At 51.7% G+C, this 11,310-nt stretch overlaps 1 protein-coding gene across 7 annotated transcripts; it reads left to right on the top strand.

The window, feature by feature from the left end:
• The first annotated feature begins 33 nt into the window (after positions 1-33).
• On the top strand, positions 34-10,708 carry LOC106628232 (interleukin-18-binding protein). 7 transcript variants are annotated; one of them, XR_015772042.1, is made up of 8 exons: positions 34-372; positions 596-658; positions 880-945; positions 1,183-1,312; positions 1,430-1,556; positions 3,943-4,072; positions 5,361-5,546; positions 10,386-10,708. XR_015772042.1 is itself a non-coding variant. In XM_088052243.1 (7 exons), the coding sequence occupies exons 1-6, from the start codon at positions 270-272 to the stop codon at positions 4,066-4,068; spliced, it is 549 nt and encodes a 182-aa protein (XP_087908369.1). In that variant the 5' UTR covers positions 34-269; the 3' UTR covers positions 4,069-4,072; positions 5,361-8,034. The 7 variants fall into 7 exon arrangements, 5 of the variants coding, with proteins under 5 accessions (XP_087908369.1, XP_087908368.1, XP_087908366.1 ...); XR_015772043.1 differs by lacking the exon at positions 10,386-10,708 and adding an exon at positions 6,554-8,034; XM_088052243.1 differs by lacking the exon at positions 10,386-10,708 and having other exon boundaries at positions 34-306; positions 5,361-8,034.
• Positions 10,709-11,310: the final 602 nt, after the last annotated feature.

Here is an 11,310-nt window from a genome sequence, read left to right as displayed (position 1 = left end):
GGGTCGTGGGATGCGGATCACGGGAGTGCCTGAGGGCTGTGTATCCCCAGGTGCAGGAGGCATGGGGACACTAGGCACCTTCAGGGGGCTCGGGGACGTGGCTATACAGGAGCCATTGACACAGATCAGCGTCCAGGTGAGGGTCCCCGTGCGGTGCCGCCGCGCCACGTGGCCGGGGCCGAGGGCGGCTCCCGGTGAGTCACGGCGCTGCCTCTCGCCCCTCCCCGGGCCGCTTCATAAAGCGCCGCGGTCCCGAGCTCCGCCGCCCCATGTCTGAGCCACGGGCTCTCCTTGTGTACCGGAGCGGTGGGTGGACAGCCTTGAGGGACACTAGCCGCGACTTGAGGGATTCCGGGAGGAGGATGCTGGGGGGTACGGGACTATCCCAGAGTCGGGGGGTGCTGAGTGGATACGAGGGTACGGGATCATCGACTTGGGGAGTCCTGGGGGGAGCATGCTGGGGGTGCCATGGCCAGCTGGGAGGATGCTGAGAGGACGGGACCATCCCAGGCTCAGGGAATTCTGGGAGAACCACCCAAAGCTCATGGGGAAGCATCCCTGTGTGCCCAGCATTGAGCTCCATTTTTGCCTGCAGAGCTCCTGGGACGCCCTGCCTGGATCCTTCTGCTCTGCTGGAGCTTGGCTGCTTGCTGCACAGGTAAGTGGGGGTTACTGTGGGGCTGGGGAGCTTAAGGCTCGGGCCTTAAGCTCGTACCTTAAGGACCCCAGGCTCTGTGCCCCTCAAGAGGCCTGTTCAGGGTTCTGGGGATGAGCATTGCCCCCATCCCTTTATGGGACCCTGCCTGCTCACCCACTACAAAAATATGGGGTCTTGGGATCACTCTTGACCTCCCATCTCACCTCAGTCTGCTCCCCCAGGTGCCATGGCCTTGCAGCCACCCCGTATCACCATCCTGCGGATGCCAGCAGAGCTCCCCCGCCCAGGTGAGAGACGCTCGGGGGCATGGCAGGGCCTAAGGGTGAGGAGGCTGCAGTGGGGGTCAGCTCCTGTGCCAGTCTCCAGTGGACACAAGGTGAATCCTCCACCCACAGCCAAGATTTCAGGGTGCTGATGAGGTGGGGGAATATTCCCCTTAGCTGGGGAGGGGGGCTGTGCCTGTGCCTGGGGGGCACTGGGGACCCTTGCAGCCCTCCTGCCCTTCGCGCTCCCTCCGGCTGCAGGCGAGAGCGTGACTGTGTCGTGCGAGGCGTTGAGTGGGCTTCCAGAGTCGACGCTGCTTTACTGGCTGGAGAACGGCTTCTTCGTGGAGAGCCTGCACCCGGATGGGGCTGTGCGTGAGGGGACAGTGCAGTGAGTATGGGGACAGGAGGCCTGGGGGCAGTGACAGCGGGGCAGCCCCGGTTGCAGCAGGGCCTCTGGGCCTGCCCATCTGGACCAGACACTGACTGGTCCCTGCTGGCTCCCCAGAGAGGAGCTGCAGGCCTCGGGGCTGGCCCTGCACCGTGATCTGCACTTCAGCTCCTTCGACAAGCAGCACCTGCACACCAACTTCACCTGCGTGGTGCTCAGTCCCCTCGGTGTCGACACCAGGGAGGTGCGATGGCCATCGCCAGCACTGGCCCCCGTCACTGGGAAGAGTGAGGGCCTGGGCTGAGATGGAGGAGCAACTCCCATGCTGGGTGCTGAGTGAGCACCCTGCAGTGCAGCTCCCTGCTCTGACAGCCCCACACCCACCACTGCATGCACATGTGACACCTCCAGGGAGGCCCGTCTCTGTGACGCCTCTGCTTTGGGGGACTGCATGGCCCCACATATGCTGGCCCCACGGTGAGTGGGGCTCCTGGTGCCCCAAGCCGAGTCAGGAGCGCTGCCTGGGCTGGAACCAGCCCTGCCCATAGCTGGCTTTGGGACCCCAGAGTTTATTAAAGTACATCAAGGCTTCCCAGTGTCACCTGCATCCTGGTGATGGTGCCCAAGGGTGTAGAGGGCACTTGTGGGATGAGGAGGGAGGGATACAAGGTAGCCCTGGTGTCAATGAAGTGTAGGATCCATTCCTGACCCCCTTCCTGCCTAGTGAAGGGCTAGAGAGCTACAGTACTCCCAGTTATGCTCAGGGAATACCTGGCACAACAGCTGTGCCCTGCCCTGGAGGAGAGTGTGGGTGGAGAAGCCTTGGGGTGCAGGCACCCCAGAAGATGGGCCCATCACATCCCTCTCTGCACCTGCGGGGGTTGGGACTCTTCCTCAGCATGGCATTGCTGCTCCGTGGGGCAACCCCTGTAACCATCCTGTGCTGGCAGGATGCCACCTGCTCTTTATTGCCAGGCCCCTTCTTGCTCCCTCAGGTGCTTGTGGGGGGTGTGACCCACTGGGCTGTGGGACAGGCTGGGGAACAAATCCCAAACCCTTTGAGCAACCCCTGGGCTAGGGGCATCACACTTCAGGATGCTCAGAATGTGGGAGGGATAGGGATGGGGGTGGGGGGGAGTGGAGAAGCCTCCAGGTGCAGGCCCCATGAGCTGCCCTCAGCCCGGGGAGCCACAGGAGCCCCCTGGGGACACCCCAGTCCCCCAGTGACTCTTAAGAGCTAGGGGAAGGCAAGCAGTAGAGCAGCCACCTGGGCAGGGACCTGCCCAAGGCAGCCCTGCTGTACCCCCTAGCCCAGTTAATTCCAGACTCCGTTCCTGGGAGAGCCTCTCACAGACCCCACACACAGCTGCATCCTGACACCACAGCTGCCACTCAGCAAAGGCCTCTGTCAGGCTCAGCCAATGTCCTGGGGGCAGTGACACTACGGCCAGGCTGAGCACAGATACCTGCCGTGCAGGACCCTGTGCGGGTATCTCCATGTCCCCCATCCTGTCCTGCTGTTCCCCTGATGCTGGTGGCTCCATCCCTGACCCCTTCTTCTTGCTGCAGTGTGATGGCAGCAGCACACTTCTCACTGCACACCATGGCACCCAGCCCTGCCATGCCATCTCGCACCATGCTGCGTCATGCTGTGGCACACTGTGTCACACTTTGCTGCCCACAGACCCTGCAAACCACAGGTGAGAGCTGCTCTGAGATGTGCAAGGCTGTGTGTCCATGGCATGCCCTCCCCACCACCAAGATCGAGACCTCCCTGTCCTGGCAGAGCTGGTGGAACAGGACCGTTCCCTGCCGCATGTCCCCATGGCCCAGCAGTGGGAGAGACTGTCTTGCAGGGACATCACCTTTCACAAAATCACAGTTGTAGGTGCTGAGCACAGTTGGAAACAGCTGGAAGAAGGTGATTTCAGCAACCTCAAACATCTGGAAAAGCAGGATGAGGACCTCCTTGTCCTTATGGAACAAGTCCTTAGTAGGGACACTGTAGCAGGTCTCTGACACAGTGCCAGATTTTTCCCCAGCCAGCTCCTGGCACTGAGCCAAGAGTGGGCTGCTCCTGGGATGCAGGGCAGATTAGGGCTGATGCTCTACGGCACTGGCTGTCCAGCGTCGAGGGCAGGAGCAAGGACGAGGGAGAGGTCTTCCATGTGGCTTCCAAAAGGGATTCATTCTCTTGAAGGTTCCAGGGATGAAAGACAAAAGATACAGGGGTACATGTAAGTAAGGGGGAGGAGCAAGGGGAGTGTACAAATAATAAACCAATAGGGAAGACTTAGGGGAAGAGCACAAGGCTGGGTTACACAATACATAAACCAGTGGGGAACACAAGGAGAGGAGAGTGGGGCACGTGGTCCAATGGGGCTTGGAGGAATAGGGGAATTCCAAAGGGGATGGTCCAGGCAGGGGGTTGGCACAAGGGAGGATTGACAACTTAATGGGAGGGGGAACAGGGAACATTCGGGAACAAGGGGCAGGTATCAGGGTGGACTGGCAACCGGGGTAGGAGGGCACAACTGGGACTAAACTATTAACAAGGGGGGTGGGGATACAACTTAACAATACAGAAGGTAATTGAATCAAATATAATGAACAAAAATGCACTGCAACAGGTCTCCATCATGAAGATGACATCCCAGTTGAAGGGCAGGGTGCCCGTTTTCCAGAGGGAGGTGGAAGTGGAGCAGCCAACATGGTTGGTGGTACTGCGATGTTCCCATGGACACAGTAGCAGCTAAGAAGGTGGGGGCCATGTTCCATACTATCTCCTTGATGAGGTGGAGGTCTTGATGGTGTGGGGGGCTTCTGGTGGCCAGGGTCCAGGCCAGCAGATGCTCCATGGCAGGCAGAGCCACCCTGAGTGAAGCCCCCAGGTGCTGCAGTGCTGCAGACAGGGAACCAACTGGTTGCTCCGTGAGTGGCTGGGGAGGTGTGGCAGCAGGAGCAAGGTCAGGTCAGGGAGGGTGGTGGGACCAGGGAGGGGCTGCAGAGAGACACAGGGCAGGCTGAGGGAAAGCACCCCAGCTGCATCACAGGGCAGAGCCCCTGCTTGACACATGTCCCAGCACTGACCCAGACACTGATGCCGACACCAGCTGAGACCTGCTTTGCTGTGTCACCCACCAGGAGCAACCCCACTGGGATCCCAGCCAGCAGCATATCCTGAGCTTATGGGTGCATGGGTGCAGGGTGCTCCTGACTTGGGATGCGGTGCTTGCCCCAGTCCCCATCATGCTGCTGAGGATGGTTTAGGCTGTGGCTCAGGTCAGCAGCAATACCTCTCCCTGGAGACCTGGGTCTGCACAGCAGGGCACAGCAGACTTGGAGGTTCAGAGACAAAGCAGGGGGACCATGGGGCCAATGCTGATGACACTGGGATGGCAGCCTACAGCTAGGCACCCTTTCAAGCCAAAGTGAACCCCCAAAAATTTATCATTTGTGGCTCAGCCACCTCTCACTCCTCCTATGCAGGCAGCAGCAACTTGGCCATTCTCACCCATCACGCCCAGGTACTGGTCAGGTTCACATCCATCAGGAGCTGGGGCCTCCCCAGACAGGGGGCTCCATCAGCCAGCAGGGAGGTGGACAACAGCCAGATATGGGGGGATATCCATGGGTGATGAGGGGTCAGAGGGATGAGAGTTTGAGGTGCTGGGGACACCAAGAAGGAGGGGTCCTGGGGCTCACTGGGATGGCACATGAAGGATTTGCTGTAGTGGGAGAAATGCAAGCAGCACTATCCCTGGTTGAGGGGAGGAATCTAGCTGGGGAACCCTGGTGAGGAGAAGGAGACACTGTCCCCTTGGGGCAGCTGGGATGAGGAGTAAGCTCTAGTGGGAGGAGAGCCCGGCCAGGGCAGCCCTGGAGGCCAAGGAGGAAGGGAAAGTAAAACCACAGGGCTCCTGTGCATGCCTTACTGTAAATTAGTCTGGTTCTCATTAGTGGATTCTTCTGTTTACTGTGACATGTGGATGTATCCATGTGGAAGCAGCACACCTCATCAGTGACCATGGGTATGTCCATTCTGCAGCAGGAGCACCTCTGAAGGAAATGTGGCCCAAGAATAAAACCGTGCTGGAGAAGGTGCACCTTGAAGCATCTATGGCTGTGCTGGAGGTCATGTTGGAACACCTCAAAGTGTGTGGCCATGCATAAACCCCCAACAGAGCAGATACACCCCAGGAGGCACTTCAGCCATGCAGAAGGCCAAACTAGAGTAGGTATATGCCCCATCCCTGGGAAGGTTCAATGTTGGATGGGGCCTGGAGAGCAACCCGGTCAAGTGGAAGGTATCCCTGCTCATGGCAGGGGTTTGGAACAAGATGAGTTTTAAGGTCCCTCCCAGCCCAAACCATTCTGTGATTCTATGATTTTGTGAAGATTTGTGGACATTTTATGGGAATTTTATGGGTATTTCATAGGAGTAGTAGATATATATATAGATATTTCATAGTTCATAGACTAAAGGAATTATATCTGTGCATGATAGCTAAGGGTGGGACGGGGCTGGTGGGGTATTGGATACCACAGGACCTGAGAATGTACCATGTTGGGTGGAGGAGAAGTTCTATTTCTTCCCTGGGGCTGTGGTTTGGATTTTTGCTGGAGGGAGCATTGATAAACCAGGGATGTTTCAGTCAATACTGAGCGTCAAGGCCTTTGATGCTCCTCATGCTGCCCCACCAGCAAGTAGGGTGGGGGTTTGAAAGGACTTGGGAAGGGATATGGCCATTGGACCCAGCTGACCCCAGGCATATTCCCAACCACAGGTAGTAAAACTGGGGAAGGTTGGCCTTGGGGGGTCCACTGCTCAGGGTAGAAATAGGAAAGTTGTACAGACAAATCCCTGTCTTTAAGCCAGGTGTCACCAACAGAATTTTGGGGGCTTTGATCATGGGATGGTTTAGATGACAACAAGCCTACTGGTGACAGACTGGCTATACCTGTCTCAGAGGGAAAAGGATCTTTGTGCAGGACTTAGTAGGGCATGTTGAATGAGCCTTAAATTGGATTTGAAGGGGGAAGGGGATGAAAACCAGGTCACTTGAGATAAGCCTGGGAGTGGCTTGACACTGTTCTAAGGATGGTTGTTCGGGCTACCATCTCAGTAGACACAGGAGATAGAGATACATGAAGCAGCAAGAGTGCAAGTGTTATTGATGTGCCAGAAACCATGGAAGCTCCTGAGAATGGCCATTCAGGAATTGGAGCTTCTCTCCCCAGAAAGCTCCAAAATCCAAAAATCATCAGGATTGACAACCCAGTACATCTGCCCCAGTGCCTGCAGTGTGGACAGCAAACAGGAGATCCTGGAAGGCATGGTGCAGGAGGAAAACTATGGCATCGTTGCCATCACAAAGACATGGTGGGATGACTAGCACCACTGGAATGGTGCAATGGATGGTGGTGAACTCTTCAGAAGGGACAGGCAAGGAATGAGGGGTGGTAGGGTAGTCCTGTATGTGAAGGAGTGTTTTGACTGTCTAGAGTTTGACAGTGGTGATGCAAGTGTCGAGGGTTGGTGGGTAAGAATTGTGGGGAAGGCCAACAGGGCAGATAGCCAGGTGGTAGCTGGGTACAGATCACCTGACCAAGAGGCAGACAAGGCCTCATGATGGCCAGCCCTTGTCTTCATGGGGGCTTCAACACAGCAGACATCTGCTGAAAATACGATCCAGCAGAGAGGAGAGAGTTCAGGAGGTTCCTGGAGTGTATGGAAGAGATGTTTCTGACACAGCTGGTGAGGGGGCAGCTAGGGAAGGCACCTCCTGTTTGTGAGGAGAGAAGGACTAGTGCATGGTGGGAGGCCATCCTGGGCACAGTGACCTTGAAAGGATAAAGTTTTGGATTTTTGGAGCAGTAAGGAAGAGAGTCAGCAGAACTGCCACCTTGGACTCCCTGAGAGCAGACTTTGGTTGACAGAGTCTCTCAGGAGGCTGTCCTGAACAGCAAAGGAGCCCAGGAAGGCTGGACATGCTATAAGAAGGAATCTTCAGGGCACAAGAGCAGGCTGTGCTAAAAGAAGAGCCAGAGGGAGAAGAACTTTGTCTGGAACTCAGAGTAAAAAGAAGAGTTTATGACATTTGAAAGAAACAGCAAGTCAGGAAAGCAACAAGAATGTAATGAGGTTACGCAGAGAGAAACCAAGAAGAATAGAAGCCTATCTGGCCACTGCTGTAAAAGACAATAAAATAAATGTTTCTATACATACATTGACCACAAAATGAGGGCTAAGAATCTCCTTTATTGGATGGCTGGGGAAACCCAGAGACAAAGAATGAGGAAAAGTCTCAGGTACCTCAAAAGGTGACAGAGCAGACCATTCTGAGTGCCATCATGTGGCACATGCAGGACAACCAGGGATCAGGCCCAGCCAACATGGGCTTGTGAAAGGCAAGCCCTGCTTGACCAACCTGGCTGCTGTGACAAGATGACCTGCTCAGGGGGTGAGTGAAAGGCTGTGGATTGTCTACCTGGGGTTTAGCAAAGCCTTGACACCATTTCCCATAGCTTTCTGGAGAAACTGTCTGCTCATGGCTTGGACATTTGCTAGGAAAAAAAAAATTCCTGGATGTCCAGGCTCTGAATGGCACCCTAACTCCTCCTGACTTTGGTATACTGATACTGTGTACCAGTATCAGTCATTCTCACAGGGACCTGGAGCATGTAAAGGCCAGGCATTGTTTTTGAAAAAGCAGCAAATATATTTTCATTTGAATCACAGCAAATCTTAGTCTTTGTTCCTTACATGTGCCCTACTAGAGTGCCTTTGCTCCACAGCATGTTGCCTTGTGATTTTTTAGGGTACTCCTACTGCATTTCCTTGTGAAGCTGCTTATCAGTTCTTGCAAATAATCTCACTGCTTAATCAGCACAGTTAGTCCCAGGCTAGCAGCAGAAATTCTAGCATTTAGTAGGTACTCGGCTGTGAAAACAGGAATGTAAAACATGCCACAAAGATGGTGTTTTCCATGTGTAGCTTTAAAGGAGAGAGGTAGATAAGAGAGAAACATTTAATAGCTTGTATTTTTATGAATGAGGCTGTTTCCCTTTTCAGTCACTCTTCCTAGCAGGTATTTATGTGTTGCAGTCCGCAACTGCAGGATCTCATCCAGGGAAGCTGCAGGGTTCTGGGGACCAGCATGGAACACCAACGAGACGGGCTCTCGGTTCGTGAAACCATTTATTCAGCATGGGAACAAACTCGGGTCCAGAGCAGAGAGCCCCGAACAGAGGCCGAGCAGGGGTTTTTGAGGGACAGAACCCTTGAGGGTCTCCAACCCTTGAGGGCGGAGTTCAGGGTCAGGGACCACTAGAAACACACCAAGGGAGAATCCCCCAGGGACTCAAACCCCATCAGAACTCCTGGGCCGCCCTTCACAAGGGGTTTGGGGTGGGACAATGTAACTCTTTTGCCTCCCCCGAGGCACGTCGCCACATTTATGTTTCAAATTTGTTGCTTTATAATGAAGATGAAGTAACAGATTCTGCAAAATTTGCCTTTCATGTGTTGCAATTGTTTATACATTGTACCTGTATGCCTAAGGTAATAATTAACAGTTATATGAAGAGCAACGACAAAGAATGGTTGAGAGATTTTGCTCCATTTTGCAAAGACTCCTTTAGGCAAATCTTAGAAGGGGACAGGAATTTTCATGGGAATTATTCCAGCCAACAGGATTTGACACATTCATTTAAAACTGCCTTGAGAAGAGCATTGGAAGAGAAGGCTCAAGGAAAGAGTATTTAGGACCTCTGTTTTATTCTGCCATTTAATTTATAAATAAAATTAGTGATACAGTAAGGACAAACTAAAGTAAATATACTATCTCTGTGTAGCTCTGGAGTCTCAATGGCAATGACAACATCCACTGTCTGAGTGAACAAAGCTGAGATATCTGGCCCCAAGGTACCCTGCTCCAGAGTTTCAGTCTCCTGTTGCTTAGTGACCACTAATATTTCATACCAGTTTTTTTGATCATGCAGCTTTCTGATCTCACTTTTTTCCCCCTTATTTGGGATCTGAACAATAGAAAATTTAGTTCTACAATAGACTAATTTTCAGCATTATGTTTTGGGATTAGCAAATCTTTAGTTTCATGTAATATTTAACTTGAACTTTTGTCCAGGTCACATTAGAAAGGGTACTGGGAAATAACCAAAATTGCAGTCAAGCTTCCTTTCCTAAAGTTCACTCAATGTAAGTGCCCTTGTTCCAGGGAGTAGTTGGTTTGACATAAAAAATGAAAATTTAAAAAAATCTTTTAAAAAGGAATGTAAGTACTTCAGTTTTGAAGTGCTCAGCTTGAGCCACCAAGGGTAGCTCTGTTTTTTTGGACAGCGCTGACCACCCATCCTTGGGACACCTGGCTTCCCAGAAGGTGTCTCTTTCTGAGGACATGTGAATAAACAGGGCTTTGACTGTGCATACCTTACAATTACAGAAATACTTCTTGTATGAAAATATAATTGTGTAATTGTGAGCCTGCACATTCATGCTTTATGCATGGATATACACGTGTGTGTTTTTTTGAAAACTTCGACTTTAAATCCCAGAGAGCAACTCCACCAATCATTCTACCTTACATCTGTGCAAAACAGTTCTCTCCTCCCATGCTGGTAAATATTTATTTATCTTCATTAATCTTCCCTCTCACTTTTCATTTATGTAAATTCTTATTGTGATGCAATTCAAATGTGAATACCCAGGTCAGTGTGTGTCTGCCTTCCCTCGCACAGACAGCACGTATTGTGCACACCTCCAAGCTGGAATAGCTCAAGGATTGTTCTGGCAAAGCAAATCCTGCCACTCATCCTGGTCCCCTACTCTTTATTAGCAAAAGTGCAGGCTGCATGTATGAAACACAGCATGAAAATGAAGTTCTTGCACATGCCTCCTTCCTGCTTTCTCAGGGCTGGGAATAATCAGGCTTTGACCTGCTGAGGGTAACCTTCATCTGGGGGGAAAAGGGAGGTATCACCACTCCCAGTTCTTTGGGAGAAGAAAATGTCCTCTTTTCCCTTGAGTTTTCTCCTGTTTTCTGTCTCCCTGCAGTTCCATGCCACAGCCTTCCCCGCTGTAATGTTTGCCTCTGCTGTGGACAGAAGCTCTGCATAGGATGGACAGGCTCGAGGATTTTGAAGAGGTGTTTATAGATGAATTGCCTCTCCTGGATTCTGTGTACACCTGAAAATCAAAATACCCATACAGTGAACATTTCAAGTGTGTTTTTCAAGTTCAGTGCTACAGTATTACCTATTTTATCTTGCATTTTTATCTTACTGGGAAGGAATTTGTTCCACTACACTTGAGCACTCCACCGCTGCAACCTAATACCAGTAGCCCAGGGTTCAGTTGCACAAGCAGATGCAAATACAATTTCCAAGCTATTGACAACAAGAATGAATTGTGCTGCAGCCTGAAAGGCTGTAGAACTTCAGCTTTGATAACAAACTTACTTGCCTCAATTTATCTATGGACTAACTAAATAAGTATTGGTGATGGAGAGAGACAGGGACAACTGAGTGGTGATCAGAATCCAAATTTACTGTGGGCTACATAAGCTTATATACCATTCTAGGAAAGCTAGTAATTTTTTACTACAATGATTGGGTTAATCATACAAACATATAAACTTATACCTTTTTGCAACATCTCTTCTACTTGATTTAATCTTCCCTGTCACCAGTCTGATTCAATCTTCTTGCAGTCTTCAAAGCTCTTTTTTCTTGCCAAGGCATCCTGGTTATCAAATTTCTTACGCTAATCAGGTCCAGAGTACTTTCTGACTTTGCAATAAATAAGTGCAGTATTTTTTTAAGCAGAGAAGGAAAACAAAATTCCTCTCAGCAATCAGCCCACTTAGGGAATTCCTAAAATTCCCATGGAGTAAAAACATCAAATCCAGCATTTTGTTTTCCTCAAGGCCACAGTCTCCCTAGGGTTTTCTGATCAGATTATGTAGCTAGTCTGCAGTCAA

This window comes from Pseudopodoces humilis, chromosome 2, assembly GCF_049639895.1.
Source record: "Pseudopodoces humilis isolate 2021_Gansu_Grassland_sample_001 chromosome 2, ASM4963989v1, whole genome shotgun sequence".
Classification (NCBI taxonomy): Eukaryota; Metazoa; Chordata; class Aves; order Passeriformes; family Paridae; genus Pseudopodoces; species Pseudopodoces humilis.
This window is presented reverse-complemented; position numbering and strand designations above follow the sequence as displayed.

What these genes read in the sequence shown, in the direction of transcription:
- LOC106628232 (XM_088052242.1), top strand. Translation starts at nt 270, where the DNA reads ATGTCTGAGCCACGGGCTCTCCTTGTGTACCGGAGCGGTGGGTGGACA. An exon ending in CTTGGCTGCTTGCTGCACAG is followed by an intron (nt 659 to 879) that starts GTAAGTGGGGGT and finishes CTGCTCCCCCAG; the next exon opens with GTGCCATGGCCTTGCAGCCA. An exon ending in AGCAGAGCTCCCCCGCCCAG is followed by an intron (nt 946 to 1,182) that starts GTGAGAGACGCT and finishes CTCCGGCTGCAG; the next exon opens with GCGAGAGCGTGACTGTGTCG.